The sequence below is a fragment of the Henckelia pumila genome, chromosome 2, assembly GCF_033568475.1.
Source record: "Henckelia pumila isolate YLH828 chromosome 2, ASM3356847v2, whole genome shotgun sequence".
Taxonomy (NCBI): Eukaryota; Viridiplantae; Streptophyta; class Magnoliopsida; order Lamiales; family Gesneriaceae; genus Henckelia; species Henckelia pumila.
This window is the reverse complement of record NC_133121.1, coordinates 99,539,543-99,567,047: the sequence shown is the minus strand read 5'-3', so window position 1 is coordinate 99,567,047 and position 27,505 is coordinate 99,539,543. Positions and strand designations below refer to the sequence as shown.

Here is a 27,505-nt window from a genome sequence, read left to right as displayed (position 1 = left end):
TTACCCACGTTTACCTGTGACGCACGATGGAGCCGGAAGGCTTGGGATTATGGCAATCGTGGGGATCATGCCCTTGAGACATGAGCTTTGTCTAAGTCATGCAGATCTGGTCTCCCGGGATCCTGAAGCTCCTAGCCTGCTTTAATACAGCTCTGACACCCCTGGCCTTTCATGGCCCTGCCACCCCTGGCTTACCAGGGTATCACATGGATATATAGATTAGATCATGGTTCTAATGTAAAAAAAAAAACATAAAAAATACAAAATATTGCATATTTACCATATATGTATAAATATTTTTATATACAAAATATATATCATAATATCAATAAAATATTTAAAATACCCGATAAATATTAAACATACATGTATATATAGATTACAAAATGTTGTTAAGTTAACATTTATGTATAACCAATATTTAAGCATTCCGTGTATGATAATTGATTTTTTTTAAAAAAATTAAAAGCGAGCATATTTAAATATTCGAAAAAAAAATCACACTTAATTCTTTCACATATTTATATACATATACAATATTTTCTTTCCAAAAAATTGAAAATTCCATCTCTAAAATTCGAAAAAACAACCATGATTTTCCTGTACACAATTTAAAATTTTAGAACTTAACAAAAATGACCGAGCATTTTCAATATTGGTTTGACTAAACTTAAAGTATAAATATAGTTTACATGAAAAAAATATTATCTAACACGATCAACTTCAATAAAATAGTCATCCATCAATTGCAAACCAATATGACACATTTGTTTAATTTTATTCGTGAACTAGACCCTTCAAACTAGCATTAAACGCTGAAGTTACGGTTAGTATGTTGTTAAGATCTATCTTCATATCAAAACAAACAAGATCTCACACGATGTAACATATTGTAAGATATTGAGATATACATAAATTTTTTGTGATTTATTTTTATGTTCTATCTATGTTCGTTTAATTGTTCAATCTTACTATTTTTTTATCAGTAATTGTATAAAATAACATCATGTGCATCGCACGACATATTTTTGTTTAAAGAGTTTTTTTCGTTTTTTTAAATTTTTTTTAACATTATTCTTATTACTTATTGTAGAATTAAATTTTGTTACATTTTAATTTTATATTCAAAATTTTTATATTATCCAGTTTAACCACATTATACATGATATATAATCCGTGCATCGCACGGGTGAAATACTAGTAATCACAATAATACAGTTCGAAAGGTGGATGGTTCACAAAGAAACGAGGTTCACAAAAATACAAGGAAAACACAGTCCACATTGAATACTATTCATAGCAAACACCAATCTCAAGACTTCAAGATACCTGCGCACCTGAAATAAGTAAACATAAAAAACCAAATCAAACTTCAAACGATTTTATATGTCCGCAGAAGGTGAGAGCTATAAGGACCAGAAAAATCGAAAATTAGTTGTGACTTCACGCAGAGCCAGACGTGCTCGCCCCTCTAAATTGATCGTTGAGCATGAGGCGAAAATTGAGAGTCTTATGCATAACCAAACACAAAATGCAATTTCTATTAAAGAACTAACCCTCGTTCGCCTCTTCTTTTATTTCATCGGTCGTTTTCCACACGATATCTTTCAATCCAGTGGACAGGTTCTTGTAAAACTGCACTTGAAAAGATGGAGCATAATTACCCTCATAACTATATATGTTGCAAAAAATTAGATACATAAAGAATTTGGCAACTGAAGCGATAATACCTTGTGAAACTCCAATGTATCTCCTCCAGTCTTGCGAAGCTCGACCATGTGAAGAGAAGGCGCCACTTCAAGAATCTGCACGAGAATTTTAGCAGAAGATCAGACCAACAAACAACAAGAATACTACCGCTTTCACATCAACCCGAACCGAGAACTTCATGAAAGGCTACGTTACGCAGAACATACCTCTGTAGCAACAGATAGATGACCCTTGCGTCCCGACTTCTCCCCTTGAAGTTTCATCTAACAATGAGAAAAATCATCACTTTAGAAAATGTAGAGATGGAAAAAAAATTTCAGAATGCATGGACAGAGTACAATAACAAGTTTTGTTAATGGAACTCACCTTGTAGTTATTTTTCTTGACATCAAACCCCATCGGCACAGCAGCTTGTTCGATTTTCGAAATAATCTCATTCGCAGGACACTTGGATGCAAATCTTGTTTCACGTTTAACAAGCCCCTATAAAATCAAATAATATACCAGATAACTGATTGATATTTTCATGACGGAGCGATTCTATGTTTCTTTATTGACACAAATGAAATGGATTAAAAACTAACCATTTGTTTTTCAAAGAGTGAACTGAGATTCAGACCCTGGGACGTAGAGATAAGCTCAAAGGCATTCATGGTTACAGGTGCGGAAGGCCGTTCCTCCCGCCTCTCCACGACAAGGTTAGGAGAGTCCTGAATGTAGATTTGAATACACAAAGAAAATCGTTACAAAATATTAAAACCTGTGCCAAAACTTGCATAGGAGAGGCGTATGAATACTTACAGTGGCTTCATTAAAAATAGCATTGACATCATCAAGATTAACATCCTCGTGTTCAAAAACAGGTAGCTTATATCCTTTCTTGAACCAATCATTCTCAAGTAGCTCAGCAATTGTTATCCGCTGTTTCGAATGGCAAAACGTACTATTATTTACCAATTATATAATCAACAATATTTAGAACACATGGACAGCAAATAACCAGGAAAAAAAATGATGTCTTCAATCGAAAGGGCTGAGTTTCTGTTAACTTTTTCCCAGTCAAAATTTCTGATCCTGGTTGGGACGGGCGGTTAGTAGTAACTAATAAGCATAGCAAAAGTGAACATACAGTCAATGGATTGGGATCCAAAATTCTTTTGATCAATTTCTTTGCGCCAGAGGAAAACCATGGAGGAATCGAGAAGTCCGCCTTAAATATCTGCAGTCAATCGAATAGAAAATTATTTCCAACTTAGTATTTAGAAGACAAAGAACACAAATGATCTTAGCCACCAAAGCTGACAAGAAATGCCAGACATAAATAAATTTACCATATAGACACAAAACAGGAAAAACAATTTCCTTAATGGAGTCCCTGGGCTTCTAGAACTATGAACAAGATGATAATCAAAGGTTATTCACCTTCTTGTACAAGGTCACGAGGTTCGATTCTTCAAAGGGCAAATAACCAGCCATAAGAACAAAAAGAATAACACCGCAAGACCAAAGATCTGCCTTAGCTCCATCATAACCCTTATCATTTATGACCTAAACGAAACCAAAGGGAGATGGTCAAAGAATAATTCAGAAAACAAAAGATATGCTGACTCAAACGAATAATTGTAATTGCAAACCTCTGGAGCAACATAGTTTGGTGTACCACATGTAGTGTGAAGTAACCCGTCTTCCTATCAACCAGATCAAGAATTTGGATTTGAGAATCATTTTGTGCATCTAATTCTATAACTAAACAATGTACAGAGAAGAGAGGTGGAAGATTCGAACTAACCCGAACTTGCTGTGGTAGTGCACTCAGTCCAAAGTCAGAAACTTTAAGAATCCCAGTAGCATCGAGCAGCAAATTCTCTGGCTATAAATCAAGAAAAATTAACGACGTGAGATTCAATTCTTAATTCCTAAAATCTTGGTAAACTGACAGATAAATGTAACAAATACTTTAAGATCACGATGATAAACGCCTCTGCTATGGCAGTAATCGACAGCATTAATAAGCTGGTGAAAATAGGTTCTCGCCTCATCTTCTTTCAGCCTCCCTCTGCTAGCCTAGACTCGCAGGAAAACATCATAAATCATAATGTGCACTTGATTTATATAGCATATCATCGGATTGCCATTATTACATACAAGCGAAAATCAGTGGGACATACAATTTTGTCAAAGAGTTCACCACCCGTGACAAACTCCATAACGATGTATATCTTCGTCTTGCTGGCCATAACCTGTAGGAGAAGATCTTTGTTTGTTTAACAAATCATACAACTTTTAAATGATGAACACAAAATCTAAGTAAAATCAAGTTCTTGTAAACTTTTCGTCTAATCAAATATCTACCAACCTCGTACATCCGGATGACATTTGGATGCCTTATCAATTTCATAGTTGAGATTTCACGCTTAATCTGCAAATGGGATAAAAGAGAAAATTTAACAGCTGATACAATTTTTTTTAAAGAAAAAACAATCGGCAAAGAGCATTCCCCCGTGCCATGAGCAACTTTAATCACACCATCAAGTCGACAAGAGAATCAAATCATAAAAGGAACCAATAAATTCCACTTATAATAAGGCAAAGAAATTTTAAATTTTTTCGTGTGCCTAACAAGACAGACGGGTAGAGGAGCAAAGACAAAAGTTGCATATCATTGAAAAGCCAAGATTCTGTCCAAACATGTTTTAGTCTTACGTTTTACACGCTAAGATTCAGTCCAAAACTAAAGAACAAAAGACAACAGTAAAATTACAATTCAAGAATCTGGAAAGACCCCCACAAAAATCAAGAAAAACAACAGCACCTGACCGATCATCTTGTGCTTGAGAACCTTCTCTTTATCAAGAATCTTGATAGCCACATTCTCCCCAGTCTCCAAATTCTTCGCAAATTTCACTTTCGCAAAAGTCCCTTCACCAAGAGTTCTCCCCAGTTCATACCTACCCACCCGAGTCCTTCCAGTCGAACTCCCACTCCCTCCACCACCGCTTGATCTCGATGCCATCACCATCTGTGGAAAAGAATCTCTGTATCTGCCTCTATACGTCTGTGTATAGATTCGACCAAAATAATTCTTGATATTTCCTCAAATCCCACGATGTCCTTGGACGCTACCCAGATTTCCAAATACAAATCCCATCCATTTAACCCTCTTTGTTATCCCCCCTTTGACGCTCCTCTATCAACGGATAAGGGCCCCTTTCTAAGGATTTTCTTTAACACTCTACCCTAAAGCCTCTTCTTTTTGCAAGGTTGCCACACCTGAGACTTCGCAATACTCATCTTTTGTTCCCTGGAATTTATTCTCTCTCACAAAAAATATAAAAGGAAACAAGAAATCCAATAAAGGGATTTCAGATCACACGCGTTTCAAGATTTCCGCTCCAAACCCGGGAAAAAATTCCAAATCAGAAAATTGTATCGCAGGGGCCATCAAAAATCACCGGGCAGGAAAGTTAGGGAATAATATACGTTCATAAATATCAGGATAACAACAGAAAAAGATTCGTGAATGATTGGATTTGTGGTGTGACTCGGGTGTCTCGGATTGTGTCGGAGTCCTGAGGTTATTAATCAAGAACCGGTAAATCAGAAATAAAGTATTGCTAAAAATAAAAACTTTTCGTTATTGTTCGCTTAGAATCAGAGGATTAATGAGAAAAATGGTAGGTGAGATTGAAATTATATATGCAGAATAATGGGTCAGATTAGATTTGATTGGCGCGGCTTCGATGCGGTCGAGGATCAGAGTGTCAACTGAGGAAGGTGATGCCCGAATAAGCAGGGAGTGTTCGGATGTGGCGGTCCAGTCTTTGCAGACATACACATATGCGTGAATATTTGTACGTGAATATGTCTATTTTGAGAGGGCTATTTGGAAATCAGTCCCTAATATCAAGTGTAAATTAAGAATTAGTTCATGTGTCAGGAATTTTTGTTTGAACTCCCTGATCTCATTTTTTTGTCATGGATAAAAAACGATACAAAAAGTTAAATATACGGTACTAAAATACAATATTTGAGTACTAATAATTTCAAATCTAGTACAAAAATCAAGATTTTGAGTATAATATTTGAATTACTTTATTACTACCAAAACTTATTATACATACATGTTTATGTACAAAATATTTATATTAAAATATTTGTTCATCATTTTTTTTACATATATTAGTATTTTGAAAATCACAAAAATCAACAATTTTTTTGGTATTAATTTAAGATATTTGAGTACAAAAACATTTAATTTACGTATTGATTTATATATTTTTGGCATTAATTATTTCAAATTGAGTACAAAATCATGACACAGGGATTGATTTGTGGACCCAGAGAGTAAAAACAAACTTTTAATGGATCAGAGAGTGCAGAAAAAGAAAAAACCTGATAGAAACTGAATCATAAGAAATCATGTGATGGGGGAATTTTTTAACAATTAACCGATTTTGAGATGTGTTACAATTTTTTATTTCAAATGAGTAAATTTTATTTATATTTTTAATAGAAAATAATAATTTTGATATAAAACCTGATACTTTTTTATGATAATTCAAATAAGAGAAAAACTTGATATTTTTTCATAGTAAACATTGTATTTTGTATAACAAAATCTTACTCGGAAACACGAGATGTTGAGGAGAATTTATCACGCCAAGTCAAATCTGAAAACTCGTTTTTCACACGGTTTTGTCAGTCCAAGATTAGAGAATTTGTTTTTATGTGAATTCTGGAAAATAAATGAAATTTTTTGGCTGAATCATTTTTCGATTTTAATATAATAATTATGCTTTTTCATCTTTATTTTTATGGAATTGTTTACTGATAAATTATTATCCAGTTCGAATTTCTTCTAAGCGTAAGTCCAATAACTCATTTCAATAGAGTCTAACATTATTTTATTATTATTTATTGAGAGACTCTACGAAGAGTCGAAGACTCATAAATTTCAAAAATCTTGTCAAAATTCAAGTCCGTAAAACTCTTCAAATAATCTATAAATATTTAAGTTACATTATTTTTAAGGCATGCTCTCAATTTAGCACAATTACATTATGATTTCGATAAATATTACCAGAATAACTTTTGACTTGAGCGTCTAGTGCTTTTATTGATAAGCATCTTGACACTTCTAATTTTACTTTGCGGCATATGAATGACCTATGAAAAATTGTCATCGAGACCGTTTGAATCACTTCGAAATTCCGCAATTTACTAAATCACTAATTGAGTACACTTATTTTCTAACCACATTACTTTACAAACATTAGATATTGTTTACTCTGAATCTCATTGTTGATGTGGCTGCTATTTATAATTCGACTCAAAAGTGTCAGTGACCGTAAATTACACTGTTGCTTTTACTAATTATCGATAAATAAATTTATTTGATGTGTACTATGGTGAATTGACACACATTTTTATGTGGTCAAAACCATTTAAGTAGTCAATTTTGATATAATTGATTGAGAGCCATACGAACCCAAAAGTGAAATCGAATTTTGTTTTAATCTGATGTTAAAGTTTTTTTTTTATATTTTTTCTTCTAAATTAAAATTAGTTGATATGTTGTAAGATCGGTTCAGGGATCTATATATGTGAGATATGTCAACCGTACTTATATCTAAAATTAAAAATAATATTTTTTCACGAATCACGTCGAAAATAATGAAGATGAATCATTTCAAATTGACTAATAAGACGATTTCATAATAATTTTTTTCACGTCGAAAATAATGAAGATGAATCATTTCAAATTGACTAATAAGACGATTTCATAATAATTTTTTTCATTAATTTCATTCCATAAGTAAATTTTAACCTTTTTTCTTGTATGATACTACAATCAATATATACCAAAAATAGAAATATTATTTCTGAAAATGGAAATATTTGAGAATTATTTACTTTGCAATTATTATTGAGTTTGCATTGCGATTTTTCTAGTTAGAATTCCTGAAAAATTCAATAATTATAAGATTTGAAAAATGGTCGTTTGTTGTAAATTTTTAGGATAATTGTAATTTTTTAGTTAGTATTTCAGGAAATGAATAAATAAAAATGTAAAAATTATTTTTAAACTGAAAGGGCATATATCGACATATCAGGGACATACATCAATTATACTTTAGACGAGCAGAATATATCAATTTCAATCGAAATAACCTACCGAGTTGAATTCATCTGAAAAATGAGTTCAGTTTATTCAGAAGTTCGGTTTTAGATTTTAAAAATATTGGTTAGGTCGCTTTGGTTTCAGATTTTAACGTAATACTTTTGTTTACTGAACAAACCTAATGTTTATAAAAAAATTTAATATTATTAAATTTTCTAATAAAATTTTATTGGACAATATAACTAGATTTGAAAATATATTTTTTATTAAATAATTTAAATTTATATAATTCAATTTTTAACTACAATTTTTGAAGTAGATAAACTAGATTTTTTTTAAAAAAAAATTCTAAAAGATTGAGAGTTTAATTTGGTTACTAATCAAAATAATAAATTCTTTTTATTTTCATTTTTTTGGTCTTCAAATAAAGTTCAATCGATTCGTTTTATTAAAAACAATGTTAATTCAATTTTAGAAATTTCGATTCGATTTTAATTGACTTTTCATATATATATATATATATAATATATATATTGTCTAACATTGCGAAGCCAACCCCAAATATTTTTCAATCCTAGCTCCGTCCTTGCCTGGACCTGCATTAAACACGCCTTGTTTGAGGCGGGTCTGAACCAAGTCAAAGGGGTTTGAAAACGAGTCTGAGATGGTAACAAGTTTTATTGAATTTATCTCGATATATATTAATAATAATATATTTATCTTTATTATTATCTTATTTCTTATGTTAAATTTGGGTCTAATAAAGACAAACAACTTAATGTTATGGTATATATTTTTATTCAGCATCAAATCTACACTTTGTGCATTTTGATTTTTTCCCAACCCTTATAAATATTAATAATTATATTTATTTATAATAGTGTAAAAGAAATGTTTTTTTTTGTCCTTTACGTTTGTATTTTGTGATTTTGGCTCTATATTTTGTTACATTTAAGTTTTAATCCATAATTTTTTATTTTTTAATGTTAGTATTTTTGTATTTTTTTCAACGTGACACCAATGTGATATGCAAGTGATGTATGGCCACATCCTGTCATCAGCAATCCAAATGAAAAGATTAAAATAATAAAAAAATCACGAGGTGCACGACTAGAACATAAAATTTATATCATAGAGTACCAAAATACAAAAGGATCCGGGAATACATAATGATGTCCCTAAAAAATATACGGGTCTAACCCGACCCGAGCCCAATAATCCATATTTTTGGAAATATATTTTGGGGCCCATTTAGTCTTATTTTATGAGAAGCCTAGTCTGAAATGTCCCTGGTAGGGAATAAGATCGTAATCATGAATACATGGGCTTGAACCCTAACTGGTATGGTTGGAGCCCGACCCGAGCCCAAGAAGGGTCCAATATCTAGAACCTTCTACTAATCTCGAGCACATAAAGATCATCAACAGATAAGGATAATATCTTATGAATCCAATATTTGATATTATCTTCAAATTGATATTAGAATCCTACTTGGTCAGGGCTCTTACCCGAGTAGAGTCATGCTCTAACACATGTTCTACCTTGACAAGGTAACCTATCCCTCCAAACCCCTATAAATACAGGTATGGTTCATGATTTATGGAATCATCTTTTATATTCACCTCTTGCTCACACACTCACGCACGCATATTCTCTTGTTCTTCTTATAGTCACGCTCTTTTACTTTCGAGCACTGACTTAGACATCGGAGGGGTCACGCCGAAACACCTTCGGTGCCCCCTAACTTAGCTTCTGTCTGTGCAGAGCTCCGTCATGCCCGACCCGACCCAGTTTTGTGAAGATTTGGAGATTCGCTCTACCAGACCGAACCCGGAGGAAAAAATCGACATCATCAATTGGCGCCTTCTGTGGGAAATTGAAGAAAAAGAATTGAGATGGCTGATGCAAATGGAGTCAACGAAGAAATAAATCAACTTATCACCGCTGCTGTCGAAAGAGCTATGGCTGCAAGGGCGGAAACCAATCCCCCTCCCCCACCACCAGGTCAGAACGCGCAGTTAGAAGAAATCAGGAAACTGAAGGAAGAGATGGAGCTCTTGAAGAAGAAACAATCCGGATACCTAGCCACGCCAGTGCGGAACATTCCCTTCTCTCCCGAAATATTAGAGTCCGAACTCCCCAAAAACTTTAAATTTTCGCATATTGGGGAATATGATGGGAAAGGGGACCCGGATGAGCATCTGTCCCGTTTTGAGAATGCGGCGTTGTTGCACAGATATTCTGACCCGATCAAGTGTCGGGTCTTTCTCAATACTTTGATAGGACCGGCTCAACAATGGTTCAACTTATTACGCCAAGGAGATTTCAAGGAATTCAAGGATTTCAGCAAGGCCTTCCTACACCACTTTGCTAGTAGCAAAAAACACCCTACGACTACTCTTAGTCTTTTTGCTATCAAACAGCAAGGTCAAGAAGATTTGCGAGTATATGTTTGTCGATTTAGTGCCTTGGCCCTGGAAGTACCTACTGCCACCACTGACCTGCTTATCAGTGCCTTTACCCAAGGACTTGCTACAGGGGATTTTCTTAAATCTCTGATCAAAAAACCGCCGTCTACTTACGATGAAGTGCTTGCTCGGGCCGAAAAATATGTGAATCTAGAGGAGGTACAATTTTCTCGTATGAATAATGGGATGGACAGGCCACCAAGTCCGAAGAACGCCCGGGCCCCTAACACACCTCGGAGGATGGGACCATCTCCCCGACCCGAGCTGCTTGGACAATTCACTTCTTTCACTCCTCTAAGAATGGGTAAAACTCAGGCTATGCGAATATGTGAAGAAAAAAGACTTCTACAGAGACCTCCATGGAGCGAGCAGGGGCCCCGTAGACCAAAGTCTGACAAGTATTGTGACTTTCACAATGAGTATGAGCACAATACTAATGATTGTCGTCAACTGGAACAAGAAATTGAAAGAATAATACAACAGGAGCCAGGGATGAGGGATAGGTTGGCACGAAAAAAAGGAGGATATCCCTCGAATAAAAGGAGTCATGAAGGTCCTGATCATTACGCACCAAGACCCCGACCTGGTCCACCCCAGGGAAATTTCCAACGCCCGAACCAGAATCAGCCCGGGAATAACCAGGGACCACCCCCTCCCACAAAAGGTGTTATCAACATGATATCTGGGGGACCGACTGATGGAGATTCCAATAGGGCAAGGAAGACAAGTAGTCGGAAACTGAGCAACATGGAGACAGCTGACCAGGTGGTTAGAACAGGCCCGACCATTTCCTTTGGCCCGGGTGATTTGAAAGGTTTGTCGGATACTACTCATAATGATGCATTGGTTATTTGAGCTCTGGTCGCTAATTATGACGTAGCCCGAATTTTTGTGGATTCGGGAAGCTCGGTCAATGTACTGTTCCAAGAAACCATAAACCAGATGGATTTGGGGGAATATAAGGTAGAGCCGGTGGTGACGTCGTTGTTCGGGTTCACGGGTCATGCCATCCGACCTATTGGATTGATCAATTTGCCGCTCACCTTGGGCAAGGATCGTACAAGTAAAACTCGGATTGTCAGCTTTATTATCGTGGATGCACCATCAGCATACAACGTTATCTTGGGAAGACCAGCCATGACTACGTTCATGGCTGTGGCTTCCGCACTATATCAAAAAATAAAATTTCCTGTGGGTAATGAAGTGGGAGAGGTCCAGGGAGATCAAAAGATTTCTCGAAAGTGCTATGTGGAAGAGGTACGGATAGAACAAAAGGCGGTCAAAATCAACCATGATGACCGACCCGGGCCGCAAGATCGGGAACAAGTAAACTTATTGGAAGAAAACGCCCCTGTTATGGTTGAGGAAGAGTGTGAAGAGATCATAATCTGCCCCCCAACTGGTTCGGTCAAGGTTGCTCAGACGCTAGAACCTATTCTTAAAGAACAGCTAATACAGTGTTTGATGGAGAACAAAGATGCCTTCGCTTGGTCCGTATCCGACCTCTTGGGAGTACGGAGAGAAGTAATGGAGCACAAGTTGAATGTTATACGAGACTACCGCCCTATTATTCAGAAAAAATGACATTTTGGGCCCAAAAAAGACGCTGTGATTCAGGGGCAAGTTGAGGAACTCTTGAAGGCCGGACACATTCAGGAGATATATTTCCCGACTTGGTTGTCAAATGTGGTCTTGGTACCCAAGTCCTCGGGTAAATGGCGTATGTGTGTAGACTTCCGTGATCTAAACAAGGCCTGTCCGAAAGATTGCTATCCCTTGCCCCGAATAGACCAGTTGGTGGATTCCACATCTGGGCATGAGTTATTGTGTTTTCTGGACGCTTATCAGGGGTATCATCAAATTCCCCTGGCTAAGCAAGATCAAGATAAGGTGAGTTTTGTCACATCTACAGGAACTTATTGCTACGTGGTTATGCCTTTTGGGCTCAAGAATGCTGGGGCCACTTATCAAAGACTAATGGACAAAGTTTTCAAGCAACAAATAGGCAAAAACATCGAAGTATATGTGGACGATATTTTGGTCAAAACCCGAACAGTTCATCAATTCATTGCCGACCTGACCCAGACATTCCAGACACTACTTGATTATCGATTAAAGTTAAACCCGAGCAAGTGCACATTTGGGGTTCAGACTGGGAAATTTCTGGGATATATGGTCACTAGGAGAGGAATTGAAGCTAACCCGGAAAAAGTTCAAGCCATTATCTCTATGGAGTCGCCCAAAAATATACAGGAGGTACAAAGGCTATCTGGAAGGATTGCCGCATTGGCTCGCTTCATATCAAGATCAGCAGATAAGAGTTTCCTGTTCTTCAAAGCACTCAGAAAAACTAAAAATTTTGAATGGGATGAACAGAGTGAGAAATCTTTCCAAGAGTTGAAAAAGTATCTAAAAGAGTTACCGGTGTTGAACAAACCAGTACAGGGAGAGGATCTCTTCGTGTATCTGGCTGTCACACCCCGGGCCGCTAGCTCGGTCCTGGTTCGGAAGGAGGGGGTGAATCATCTACCGGTCTACTTTGTCAGTCATGCCCTGAAGGGAGCAGAACTCAATTATATGACTCAAGAAAAGTTAGCTCTGGCCCTCGTCATTACAGCTATAAAATTGAGACCTTACTTCTTATCCCACCCGATCACTGTTCTTACCAATAGTGCCTTGGGGAAAATTGCAGCCAACCCAGATGCATCGGGAAGACTGATCAAGTGGATTACAGAGTTAAGTGAGTACGACATAAAATTTGAGCCCCGTACTGCCATCAAAGCTCAAGCCCTAGCTGATTTCTTGGCAGAAACTATTCAGTTAAAGCAAGAGGACCATTGGAAGATATTTGTAGATGGATCATCTTGTCAAACAGGAAGCGGGGTTGGGATTGTGATAATATCACCCTGGGGCGAGGAAACCAACATCTCGATAAGGTTGGATTTCCGAGCATCTAATAATGAAGCAGAATATGAAGCCCTCCTGCTCGGACTAAAGGCTGCTCGGAATCTTGGTATATCCCGAGCTACCCTTTATTCAGACTCACAATTGGTCATACAACAGAGCAAGGGGAAGTTTGAAACCAAGAATGAAAAGATGATAAAATATACTCAAGCATTAGATAAAGCTAAGGAAGAGTTTACCGAGCTCACTATGGAGTTGATCCCAAGAACTGAAAATACGAAAGCTGATCACTTGGCTCGTCTTGCAAGTTCCGTGGGTGAGCCACTCGAGCCCGGACTAAAAGGGAAAGAGCTGGTATCTCAACTTGAAAGTTTGGACGACCTGATAGCAGACGTACCTGAAGGAGATTGGAGGTATGGCATCCACAAATATCTGACTAAGGATGAGCTCCCGAACGATAACAAGAAGGCTCGAGAAATTAAAAGGAGAGCTTTGCGTTTTGTGATGGTTGACAAAATACTTTTCAAAAGGTCATTCTCTCAACCTCTGCTCAAGTGTCTTGGCCCGGATGAAGCTAATTATGTTTTGCGAGAGATTCATGAAGGCTGTTGTGGGAATCACTTGGGTAGCATAACCCTAGCTCGGAAAGCCCTCCTGGCCGGTTTCTTCTGGCCCACTATGAAGAAGGATGCTTCCGTCCTGGTCAATTAATGCTACAATTGTCAGAGGCATGCCAATTTACAGTGGAGGCCTGCGGAGTTTATGAAGGCAGTAGTAGCCGCCTGTCCTTTCGATCAATGGGGAATGGATATTGTTGGGCCATTCCCGGTCAGCACGGGTCAGAGAAAATTCTTATTGGTGGCCGTGGATTATTTTTCAAAGTGGGTCGAGGCCGAGCCATTAGCCAAAATCACAGAAAAAGAAGTCTTGAATTTCTTATGGAAGAATATTGTTTGTCGGTTCGGAATACCGCGCAGGCTCATATCAGACAATGTAAGACAATTTTGTGGCTCTAAGGTCCAAGCTTGGTGTAAACAGATGAAAATTGAACAAATTTTTACATCTGTTGCTTACCCCCAAGGGAATGGACAAGTGGAGGTCACTAACAGAACTATTGTGCAAACACTCAAGACCAGGTTAGATTCAGCTAAGGGAAAATGGGTGGATGAGCTTCCATCCGTATTATGGTCTTATCGAACTACAACAAGGTCCGGGACGGATGAAACACCATATAATATGGTGTACGGGACGGAGGCAGTCCTTCCTGCTGAGATTGGACAAGAAAGTGCCCGGGTCATAGCCTACGGCCCGGATAACAATAAACTGAGGGCCATGGATTTAGATTTGGTGGAAGAAAACCGAGCTAGAGCAGCGGTTCGGTTAACAGTTTATCGTAAAAGAATGACCCGAGCCTATAACAAACGGGTCTACCCTCGGGCCTTTCAAGAGGGGGACTTGGTTATGAGGAAAATTCAACACCATGGGGAGAGAGGAAAACTAGATGCGAAATATGAAGGACCCTTCAAGGTGGTAGGGAAAGCAGGAGTGGCTGCTTATTACTTGGAAGATTCGCAAGGAAAGAAAGGAAAAAGGCCGTGGAATGCTCAACATTTGAAGAAATATTACTCCTAAGATCCTAACCAGAGTTAGGACAACCGACCTCATAAAGAGCATGGGGTTGTGAGTTATTTTGTTATTTTTTGTTTTAGGTTCGATAGTAATAGTAGTTAAGTTCTTCTGTTATTTCTTAAATCTTTGAGATATGTTTTGTGAATTATCAATGAAAAAATGACATGTTTTTTCAAAAAAAATTAAAGCCCGATCAACTCGGCACATACCACGCCATTCGTGGTCAGAAACCAAGCCCGATCAATTCGGCACATACCACGCCATTCGTGGTCAGAAACCAAGCCCGATCAATTCGGCACATACCACGCCATTCGTGGTCGATAACCAAGCCCGATCAATTCGGCACATACCACGCCATTCGTGGTCAGAAACCAAGCCCGATCAATTCGGCACATACCACGCCATTCGTGGTCAGAAACCAAGCCCGATCAACTCGGCACATACCACGCCATTCGTGGTCAAAATTAAAGCCCGACCAGTTCGGCACTCACCATGCCATTCGTGGTCAAAATTAAAGCCCGACCAGTTCGGCACTTACCACGCCATTCGTGGTCAAAATTAAAGCCCGACCAGTTCGGCACATACCATGCCATTCGTGGTCAAAATTAAAGCTCGACCAGTTCGGCACATACCACGCCATTCGTGGTCAAAATTAAAGCCCGACCAGTTCGGCACTCACCAAGCCATTCGTGATCAAGATTAAAGCCCGACCAGTTCGGCACATACCACGCCATTCGTGGTCAAAATTAAAGCCCGACCAGTTCGGCACTCACCAAGCCATTCGTGATCAAGATTAAAGCCTGATAAGCTCGGCACACACCACCCCATTTGAGGTCAAATTAGAAAATTTTAACCCGATCAGTTGGGCAATCACCACGAATTTTGGGATCCGATTAAAATATACATTAAATAGTGTATCATAAAGGGTTACCAGCTCGGGCATTACTTTTTTTTTTAAAATTCCAGCTCGGGAATCTACTCAATACTTGGCAAAATTTTGTTATCATACCAGCTCGGGCATTACTTTTATACTTAGCAAAATTTTGTTAAAATTCCAGCTCGGGAATCTACTCAATACTTGGCAAAATTTTGTTATCATACCAGCTCGGGCATTACTTTTATACTTAGCAAAATTTTGTTAAAATTCCAGCTCGGGAATCTACTCAATACTTGGCAAAATTTTGTTATCATACCAGCTCGGGCATTACTTTTATACTTAGCAAAATTTTGTTAAAATTCCAGCTCGGGAATCTACTCAATACTTGGCAAAATTTTGTTATCATACCAGCTCGGGCATTACTTTTATACTTAGCAAAATTTTGTTAAAATTCCAGCTCGGGAATTTATTCAATACTTGGCAAAATTTTGTTATCATTCCAGCTCGGGCATTACTTTAATACTTGGCAAAATTTTGTTAAAATTCCAGCTCAGGAATTTATTCAATACTCAGCAAAATTTTGTTATAATTCTAGCTCGGGAATTAAAATTATGTTCGGCAAAGCTATACATCCAACACGGGTCATCCGTTCATAATACGGAATAAATTAAAAACCAAAAAGAAGACCGCGCAGGGTCTAGAAATGGAACTTGCTCGGAACATTGTTTTCAACATTAAAAGAAAAAAAAAACATTAAGGAGCAGCATCCTCCTTTTGCTCGGGCTCTTTTTCCTCCTGGTCAGCCTCCTCCCATTCGGATCTCCCCTCCTCGTCAGGCAAGTCATCTAAGGCTTTGGCTGAGTCAAGGGAGGAAAAAGGATGTTCAGCCTCAGAATATCCTTCAGCCCTGATCTGGGCCAAACATCCCTTGAAGCCGTCTTCAAAGAATGCCACATTCTTCTCAGCACAAAGTTCGGCAAAATCAGAGGAATTGATAAAATCCTCCTTCTTTTTTGACCATCCGACCTCGAACTCCTTATCCTTGGTAGCCAGAACAGCCTCGATCTCGGTAATACGCTTTTTGGCCTTATCCCACCCGTCTTGAGCTGTCTCAATATCCGACCTCATATCATACACTTCCTGGTCATGAGCAGCTTTGATATCACGAATCTGTCCAGTCAATGCAGCTATCCTCTTCACCAAGGCATCTTGATTCAAAGAATGCTCAGCACGGGCCTTATAGGCATGGGCAGTAATCTCCCCCGACCAGACGACAACCTAAAAAGAGAAATATAGTGTATCATTCATAGGAAAAATGATAAAAGTAATTTTTCGAGTTTATAATTAACCCAAAAATTACCTGCATGAGGGCCAAGGCCAGAGACTCCTCGGCCTCTTTATCTGGTACCGCCCGAACTATCTCTAGGTCCTCTGTAGAGACCATGTGCTGCATAATATTCAAGCTCCCGGACTGGTCCGGTCGGGCAAAGAAGGAAACTCCTGGGCTGTAGGGGTGGTCGGGATCACCTCGTTCCATATGCTCGGGAAGGGATCCAAGATCAATGTAAGCTTTCTCTTTCCCCTTCCCGGAGGCAGCGATGTTAGCCCGAGAAAGGGGCTCAGTCTTGTTCAGGGTTTCATCTCCTCGGACTTTCTTAGAAGTATTCTTGAGTTCCAGCTTGGGAATACGAGGGTCGGATTCAGTGACGGATTCCGCAGAGGCCTCAGGTTTCTTTCTTTTCAACCTCTTGGCCGCGGCTTGAAAGTCGGCTGGCATCTCCGCTTGAGCTATCCGGTCGTTTGAAAAAATTTATATATATACATATATATATAACAAGGTTAAAAAAAAAAAAAGGGGGGGGGGGGGGAGGAGAATAAATAAATAAGGGGGCACGGGAGAGTAAAGTAACGAATGATTAAATGGTTAAGTATTCCTACCTAAATCACCCTGGACTTCTATTCCCTTTCTACAGAAGCCATATGTGCATAAGAGATCATCCTTGATCAAACTCTCGATATTGAAGATTTTAACAGAAAGGGTGGCCAAGAAGTTGGTGAAATTGTGGCTGGGCTGAGCAGGAGGATCAGGAGAAATAAAATTCATAGCCCAGTTTGAACGGCATAGCCAGGGCTGCTCGGGCTCGGGTCGGACAAAGAAATATCTATTATTCCAACCTTTGTGGGAGCTTGGTTTCCCTTTTAGAAATTGGTATTCAGAACGGAGGGAAATATAAAATCGGCCCGGGGCGGTTTTCTTAATTTGAAGAAATTTGGTGAAGTTTCCTATGTCTAAGGGGACTCGGAAAAAACAGAATAAAACTCCTAAAGATAATATCGAGCCAAAAGAGTTAGGAGTAAGCTGGCTCGGACATATACAAAAATATTGACACAGGGCCAAAATGATGTTCGGGATGGGGAACCTCAGGCCCATTTTCACTTGATCTAGGCTAAAGCTTAAGTATCCTTCAGGAGGCCTATGAGCCCGGTCCCTACGACGCGGGAGCAATAAGTCATAAGTATCAGGCATGCCTGATCTGTCCCTAATAGTTGGGCCTATGTCTGGACTAAGGTGGGAGGCTAGGATTTGGAACCAATGTTTGCCTTTCGATCTTAGTCGGGCCTCATCAGTTTTGAGGGCGTGAAGCCTTCGCATCTTAGCATCCCGAGTCTCGGCGGGACTCGGGTCGGCATCTGACCCTGAAGAGGCAGAATGCTCGGATGCCTCGTGAGGGAGAGGAGATTCGATAAAAGCAACTATTTCCCGGACAGTATTTTCGTCCGGGGAAGACATCTTAATTTAATATTTAAAACAAAGAAACTTACAGAAGAAGTTGATTGATCGAAAAGTATAAAAGAGGAGCTCGATGGTTGACCGATCAGAAATGAAACGGGAATAGTGGCTCGGGTCGGGGTACCTCACGGAATTTTGACAGAGTAACGCCCTCGCTGTAAAGGTGAAAAATGAAGTTTTTTTTTACCGCCCTATTTATAGGAGGATTGAATTGATCTTGACAGTCTGATGATGATCTTGATCAGCGGTCCGGGGTGAGCCGCGTCACTCAGGGAATCTCTCGGAAATTGTACCATCGCAAGATCTCTGCCGTCCAGAGAAAGCACACGACAAGGATCGAGATCCGGACCGTTCACAGAAAACACATTGTGATATATTACATTACACACAGGGTATATGGGGCTCGGGGTCCGGTCAGAGGACTATATGGTCTAAATTTCATACTTCTTTAGACCAGTAGGGGGAGGTACTATTGATGTCCCTAAAAAATATACGGGTCTAACCCGACCCGAGCCCAATAATCCATATTTTTGGAAATATATTTTGGGGCCCATTTAGTCTTATTTTATGAGAAGCCTAGTCTGAAATGGCCCTGGTAGGGAATAAGATCGTAATCATGAATACATGGGCTTGAACCCTAACTGGTATGGTTGGAGCCCGACCCGAGCCCAAGAAGGGTCCAATATCTAGAACCTTCTACTAATCTCGAGCACATAAAGATCATCAACAGATAAGGATAATATCTTATGAATCCAATATTTGATATTATCTTCAAATTGATATTAGAATCCTACTTGGTCAGAGCTCTTACCCGAGTAGAGTCCTGCTCTAACACATGTTCTACCTTGACAAGGTAACCTACCCCTCCAAACCCCTATAAATACAGGTATGGTTCATGATTTATGGAATCATCTTTTATATTCACCTCTTGCTCATACACTCACGCACGCATATTCTCTTGTTCTTCTTATAGTCACGCTCTTTTACTTTCGAGCACTGACTTAGGCATCAGAGGGGTCACGCCGAAACACCTTCGGCGCCCCCTAACTTAGCTTCTGTCTGTGCAGAGCTCCTTCGTGCCCGACCCGACCCATTTTTGTGAAGATTTGGAGATTCGCTTTACCAGACCGAACCCGGAGGAAAAAATCGACATCATCACATAACAAAAAAACAATTGTTTATTTCAAAAAAAAAAAAAAGTGTCCCTAATATAAATCCAGATAATTACAAAATGTTATTAAAGTCAAAAAATATTGTTAAAAAAAAAAACTGTACAAGAAATTCAGCTCATGCATCTGGTACTAATATCAAATAATAAATGTCCTAAACTCTAACTTTAATTCACAATTTTATCCCCTAGCTCTTATGCTAAATTATTATTAAAATATTATGGTTGAATATAATTTTCTTTGAATACATTAATTTTTGGACTTTTATCGTATATTTTCTAGGATAAAAATTAAAATGTTTAATTTTAAATACTTAATGAGTTTCGTGTTAAATACTGGGTTTAGAGACGTGGCGGAATGAGTCTAAAATACAAATGAGGCATGCAGATAGCTAATTAAGGTCCAAGTCTGAGTTCAAAATTTTCTCAATTAAGGCCCCGTTTGGTTTCAAAAGCCAGACCAAAAAAATACTTTTTAAGTGCTTTTCAGTTAACAAGGTGTTTGGTTGACCAAAAAAAGTGCTTAAATAAGCACTTTTTTAAGTCAAAATTAGAACTTTTTTAAAAGCAAAAAATTGTAGCTTTTAAAAGCATTTATTTTAAAAAATCTCTACAAAATCCAAACGGACTCTAAGCGGGTCTTGTAATTAACCAAATCCGTTTCATTTACATTCTTAGTACCTCACTAATCTATTTCATATCATTTTCGAGATAAGTCTTAACAATTTGTTGTTGTCGCTGGCCTTAACGTTCTCAACAAAAATATTCTTTCCCGTATATGATATAAATAATAAATTGGATTTTTATTTTGTTTTTTATTTTAAAAAAAATTTCGACATTTCAAATTGCAGTTTAATCACTCCGTAATTTTTGCAACTATGATATTACTCATATTTAAATATAAATCTAGTTAATTTTAAAAAAATCTACAAGCATGCAACGCGTGCATCGATACACTAGTTAAAATGAAAGTTAAACCACTTTTAATCACTAATTTTGGTACAATTTTGACATTTTCTTTTATAATCTTAATTTATTCTATAACCATCTACCTATATATATCACATTTTTCTTTACATTTAGTGCAATAATAAAAAACTACTTTAATTTTTAATTTTTTCATAGAACACATATATAACCTGTTTTACGAGCGATCGGTAATAATAAGTATATATCGATCTTTCTTTTTTGACCGGAAAGCATATGTATATATCAATCATATTATTATATTCCCCAAATATATTTTAGATTGACAGTTATAGTGGTATGAAAATTAGGTTGGTGACTAACACAAAGTTTTGGAATGTTTTTAGAAAGTATTTTTGAGTTTTTCTTTTATGCTGGTGACTAAGGCAGAGTTTTGAAATACTTCTAGAAAGTATTTTCGAGCTTTTCCTTCACAAAATTTTTTTAGAAAGTATTTTTGAGTTTTTCTTTTATGCTGGTGACTAAGGCAGAGTTTTGAAATACTTCTAGAAAGTATTTTTAAGCTTTTCCTTCACAAAATTTGTGAAGGGAAAGCTCGAAATTACTTCCTAAAATCATTCCAAAAAATGAAATTTTGTAAAGAAAAACTCAAAATAAATTCTAAAAACATTAATTCCAAAACACTAACTTATAAGTTGGATTAGCATTAATTTAATTAATCGTGCACAGTGGTCAACTACCTTTAAGGTTGATGGGATTCTAATAAAGGCAACACCCTTACATGATATCAAATTGTCTAATTTTAATTTGATTAAATGATGTTTATATATTTTTACATAAATTCTTTTGAGACGATTTTACGGGTCAATTTTGTGAGACAAATCTCATATTCGAGTCACCTATGAAAATATATATTTTTTTAATGAAAAACATTATTTTTTATTATCAACATGAACAAGGATTAACTCATCATACAAATAAATATATGTGAGATTATCTTGCAAGAAACATATTATTTTATTTATAGAATTCAACGTCCGATCTTCAAATTTAACATTAGAGTAATATTAGTGTACCAACGTGAGCTCAATTTTATCACTAATTAAATCCTCCGGAATCAGTGCGTAACATATCATGGTCAGTCATGCTTAACCTTTTATTTTACTCGTTATCTGACATTACTTTATTCATAATTATTAGTTTATTTTTTTTTGAGCCATAATTATTAGTTTATTACATTACTCAATTCCTTGATCTTTTTTGTCTTAATAATACAGGCTTAGAGAGATTCTAGGTGCCATAGTCAACGGTTTTCACTGTTCATTTGTACTTCATACGACATATATGGATTGCGAATGATTTCCAAAATAGGAAATAGATCGAAAGGGGGAATCAAATTGCATTAAAATATATTTTCGTTGATTATTTTTGTCAATTCATTTTTATAACGATTGTTTTATTTTATTTTCTTTTCTTTTTCTGGTTGTTGACTTGTTGATATATGTATTAAATCGAAGTTATATTTAGTATTTTAGACTACTACACGTACAATCAAATATGATTGACTTTATTACCAAAAATGGAATAAGATTAGATTACATGTTAGTAAATATATAATCGCACATACATAAGTTCAAGTGTTTTATTATTTAAAAAATTTTGAAATTCATCGAAGAGATTAATCAGGTGTTGTGCACGTACGGTGATAAGATCATGGATAACCTTCTAAGTAGTCAAGTTGCTAAGAGAACTATGGATTTGTTGGAGTTGCCAGAAAGACCGATATCAAGGAGCCGAAGCGAAAAGAAATTTAAGAAAGCGCTTCAAGGACTCGCGATGAACTATTATGAAGCGCCTACGAGTATGTTTGCAAGACTTGATGGCTTTGAAGAGCATGAAAATCAAGTTGGATGTCATTTTAGCATGATTCGAGTGCAAGAAAATCAAAGAGACAAGACACGCTCAGACCGGCCTCGAACTAGCCCCGGACCAAGCCAAGACCCAGGCCCGGACCCATGTCCAGACCCAGGCCCGGATATGTCCAGACCCGATCCAGACCCCGGCCTAGGCACGGATCAAGCACGGGGTCCGTGCCAATTGACGTCGTATTTTTGGCGCATCGCCGTGGGCACACGGACCTATGTCCAGACCCTTATCCAGGGTCTGTACATACACAAAGTGCGGTGTGTTTGTGTGTATCACGAGGATTTTGTTATTTTTGTTATATTTTTTTCTATTTTTTAGATTTTGAGAGCTTTAGGAAACTATCTTTCTGCATATTTTGAAATTTGAATTATCTTTTGCTTTTTCAAGTTGTAAACAATAAAACATCAGATTAATTCATTATTCAAAACAATTATTCAGATTATTGATTTTATCAATAAAAAATTCTCTCTAAAATTTTATTGAAACTTTTGCTTTGCCAAAAATCAAACTTAACAAAGTTTAACAACTTTGTGGCGTTTGTCGATTGTTCTTCATCGTGTATTGTCAAAAACAAGTTCTTTGAAGGTTTCTTTGAATCACAATTGTTTATCTCGTGTTTATTTGTTACTAAACTTCATAGTTTAGGGATGAATATCACAAATTTTACTTGTTTCAAAGATCGGGATAACACTTTGGATCTTTTGTTTTATTGAATCGAGGGTGCGATTTTATCAAGTTCGTGTTTTTTTTTCATGTCCAAATGATTCATATCATTTGGTATGAAGAGCAAATGTTTTGAGACAATTAAGTTATCGTTTCAATATCTTTGAGTCTTCTTCGTTCTTCGTCTTCTATTGAGTCTATTCTTCGTTGCATTTCTGTGTCGTTTCTATCAATCTTGTTGCCCAAGTTTCGTTATTCTTGTGCTACAAGTTTTCAAAATTAAAAAAATTAAAACATCGGTAAAAAAAACAAGAGGGCCGAAATATTCCAAAAAAAAGGAGAAAACTTGTTGTCAATTTTTTCTTTATCCATTGTTCGTCCTTGGGTGCAAAGTCTATTCTAATTTTCATAGTCACTGTGTGTAGTAGACCGATTCCATTTTATAAGATTAATTTACTAATCATGTTTAGAATTAATAAAACATGATTAAGAGATTTTAATATGATCTAATGGACCAAGAATTTGGGTCCAGAATGCCCAAAAAAATGTTAATGGGCTTTTTGGGCTCGGGCAGTTTGGAGGATCAGAACTGGGTTCGGAGGGTCTGAACCAGGACAGTTCGGAGGCACTATTTGAGTTCGGAAGGTGGGTGAGATCGAAAGGTCCGAAATCCCTAGGGACAGATGTCCAAATCTCGTGTATATGATGATGTCATGGCTGACGTCACATAGCCAAATCGGACGATCCGAAGGGTAGGATCGGACCGTCCGAAGGGTAACCCGGACAAGTGTCAAAGTAAATTATACACGCGTTTTGGATACAAGAGATCGGACGATCCGAACTGAGATCGGACCGTCCGAACATGACATGCATGCAACGTGGATATCATGCAAGGATCGAACCGTCCGAAGGGGGGATCGGACGATCCAAACTCCGTCTATAAATAGGGGCGAAAATCCTCATTTTCAAATCGTTCAGAATCCTCTCCTCTCCCGTAATGACTCTATTTTAAGAGCTTCGGGACTTTTTATTTAAGAGTTGGAGTAGGAAGTAGTATTTTTATAGTTAGCGGACAGTGTCCGTAGTAGTGGCCAAGAAGCGGAGCTTTGGCGAGGTGTCCAGGCAAGGGCGGACCCACGTGTTAGGCCACCTGGGCTGTAGCCCGGGTGGCCCAAAAATTTCTAATAATTTTTTATATGCTATATTTGGGCTTAATTTCTTTTAGCCCCGTGACCCATTTAAGAAAAATTCAATAGCCCAATTTTCAACTTCCAAAAGTGGGCTAAAGTGGGCTGATGCGTGTGATTGTGTCCGCTCGACCACCCTTCAATTCCGCATTGTCTCTGCCGCAACAAAGAAATTGTAGAGTTTGCATCGTCTGATTCGTCTCTGCCACGAAGTTGCAAAGATCTCTCTTAGTTGTGAGTCCGAAGTCCGAGTCCTTACTCTGTTTTTTCTTTCTTTCAATTTTTGCTATCATATGGTAATTTATTTTTGTGTTTATAACATTATATGCAGATTTTCGTTCGTGAATATTGGATTCTTGCCTCTAGGGTTTTTCTTGAAATTTTGTTCTTTACTTGGTAACTGGTATGAATATGATTTTTTACTCTTTGTCCTTTGAAATGTGATGACCGTGAATCTTGAATTGTGATTTGGACCATTTGGTTCAAATTTGGGAAAACGTACTGCATTCTATTTTTGGACAGCTTTTGGGTGAATGAGAATTGAGTTGATGATTGTTGATTTTTGAATACTAACAGTGATTTGGAAAATTGAATTCAAGATAAAACGTGTGTATCAATATTAGTTTGTTGAGAATTTTGATATATTTTTCTTCCAGCGTTTCATTTGATTCAATGTGTGTGTTTTGGCTCAACCTTAGTTTCTTTTGGTTTTGTTTTTGTTTGTATCAAATAAGTTGTTTTGTATACTGAAAAAAATTTGTTTAATTTTTTTGCGCTACTAGCGATAACAAACTAACAATGCATTTTAAAATTTAAATTTTGTTTAATTGTTTTGACATTTGTTTAGTTTTTTTATTAGGTAACTAATTTCAAATCAAGAGAGAAAAAGAGGAAATAATATTTTATCTTTTTTCAAGCCAATAATTGACAATCCTTCGTCATCCGAGATGGCTGACTCTAATACACCCATTCTTAACGAGGTGTCGGAACCTCCATCTAAATCTCAAAGAGTTGAATTTGATGAAACTTCTCTTGAACGGGATCCTGGATTGCGTATTTCGATGTGGCGACATCATGTTAATCATCGTGATAAAATTAGACGATGTTATATCAAAATGGGACCATATCAACCTAAATTGTCAGAGTACCCACAGTCTGAATCAGGTACGCAGCATCGACGATTTCAATATACACGGTTTAAAAATTTTCCATGGTTAGAGTACTCTCCTTCGAAAGATGCAGTATTTTGTTTTCCGTGCTATCTTTTTGAATTAAGTGAAGCACAAAATTCTACCTTCACAGTTGAAGGATTTAGAAGTTGGAAATATGTTAATGATGGAGCTAAGTGTGCCTTTTTGTCTCACATGGGAAGTTCTAACTCAGTGCATAATAAATCTGCAAAATATGTTATTGATTTGATGAATGTAACTCGACATATAGATAAAATTATGAATCGAGAATCTTCTGAACAGATTCAAAAGAACCGATTGAGACTTACAACAACAATGAAGTGCATTCGTTGACTTAGTTTGCAAGCATGTGGTTTGAGAGGTCATGATGAATATTTAGATTCTCAACATCGTGGTAATTTTATTGAGATGTTAAAATTAATGGGAAAATGGAATGCTAGTATTGGTGAAGTCATATTAGAAAAAGCTCCGAGAAATGCAAAGTATATCTCATCAAAAGTTCATAAAGAAATCTTGCATATTATTGGGAACCGAATCAAAAATAAAATTTGTGATGAAATTGAAGATTCTAAGTTTTGTATTTTGGTGGATGAAGCGAAGAATGTATCTAACAAAGAACATATGGCTATAATTTTGAGATTTGTTGATACCCATGGTTTTTTGCGAGAGCGTTTTTTCCAAATTGTACATATTCATGACACCGCAGCTGCAACACTCAAGAAAGAAATATGTGATGTACTGGCTAGATATAATCTAGAAATTCATAATATGCGAGGTCAAGGGTATGATGGTGCTAGTAACATGTCTGGTGCTTTCAATGGATTGCAAGCTTTATTTCTTAGAGATTGCCCTTATGCATATTATGTGCATTGTTTTGCTCATCGCCTCCAGCTAGCGTTAGTTGCATGTGCTGAAAAGGAGATTTCTATATGGCTTTTTTTTTTTTTCGAATCTGACGAATATTGTCAATCTTGTTACATCTTCTTCTAAACGCAATGCTGAGTTGCAATCTGCTCAAGTTAACGAAATTTCACATTCTATTGCTGTTGGTGAACGTGAAAGTGGGCGAAGAGCTAATTCAGATGGGTACTTTGCATCGAGTTGGAACTACTCGTTGGAGCTCTCATTTTGATTCTATTTGCGGCTTAATAGATATGTATGAAGCAACTATTGTGGTACTTGAATGCATTATCACTGATGGTTCCTCTACTTCAATGCGTGGGGAAGCTGGTGGTTCCTTAACAGTGATGAAGTCTTTTGATTTCATTTTTATTTTGCATTTTATGCATAAAATCATGGCTATCACGGATTTGCTTTGTCGTGCCTTGCAACAAAAATATCTTGATATCTTAAGTGCAATGGATCTGGTCTCAACAACGAAAGCACTTCTTCTGACATTGAGAAATGATGGTTTTGATATTCTTCTTTCATATGTCAAATCTTTTTGCACAAGATTGGATATTGATATTCCAGATATGAGTGCTTGTTATAAGCATTCTAGTCGCTCATCCCAGCAAAAAGATACCATCACATTTGAGCATCACTTTCATTATGATATATTTAATACTGCAATAGATTTTCAGCTGGAAGAGCTAAACTCTAGATTCAGTGATGAGACAGTAGAACTTCTTATGCTTAGCTCTGCTTTGGATCCGAATGATAATTTTAAATGGTTCGTGTAAGGCCCAGGATTATTTAATTTTAATTCGAGAATATTTAATTTGAGAATATTTAGAGTTTAGAATTAAATTCTAATATTCTTAAATTGAAAAGGATTGAAATTGAATTAAATCGCTTTTTCGGGGACTGAATTGCAAATAGCCAAAAGTTCAGGGACTAAAGTGTAAATATGCTATATATATATATATCTAATTCTCCACTTGAATTACTCTGAATTACACGTGAGGCATCAGAAGGAAAAGGGAAGAACGGCTGAAACCCTCC

At 37.1% G+C, this 27,505-nt stretch overlaps 3 protein-coding genes across 3 annotated transcripts; 2 read left to right on the top strand and 1 right to left on the bottom strand.

Annotated features, from left to right (window-relative positions):
• Positions 1-1,166: 1,166 nt before the first annotated feature.
• LOC140881803 (CBL-interacting protein kinase 23) lies at positions 1,167-5,538 on the bottom strand. The gene is made up of 15 exons (XM_073287393.1): positions 4,523-5,538; positions 4,067-4,129; positions 3,879-3,950; positions 3,667-3,774; positions 3,500-3,580; positions 3,345-3,398; positions 3,133-3,258; positions 2,840-2,929; positions 2,512-2,631; positions 2,295-2,420; positions 2,077-2,193; positions 1,917-1,973; positions 1,731-1,805; positions 1,557-1,635; positions 1,167-1,337 (listed from the first exon to the last, which is right to left on the bottom strand). Exons 1-15 carry the CDS (start codon positions 4,727-4,729, stop codon positions 1,321-1,323), a joined length of 1,392 nt encoding a protein of 463 aa, XP_073143494.1. The 5' UTR covers positions 4,730-5,538; the 3' UTR covers positions 1,167-1,320.
• Positions 5,539-9,726: 4,188 nt separating this feature from the next.
• Positions 9,727-11,154, top strand: LOC140878013 (uncharacterized). Its single transcript, XM_073281618.1, has one exon. It carries the CDS (start codon positions 9,727-9,729, stop codon positions 11,152-11,154), a length of 1,428 nt encoding a protein of 475 aa, XP_073137719.1.
• Positions 11,155-25,318: 14,164 nt separating this feature from the next.
• On the top strand, positions 25,319-27,243 carry LOC140878012 (uncharacterized). Its single transcript, XM_073281617.1, has 4 exons — positions 25,319-25,535; positions 25,648-25,716; positions 26,157-26,457; positions 26,565-27,243. Exons 1-4 carry the CDS (start codon positions 25,319-25,321, stop codon positions 27,241-27,243), a joined length of 1,266 nt encoding a protein of 421 aa, XP_073137718.1.
• Positions 27,244-27,505: the final 262 nt, after the last annotated feature.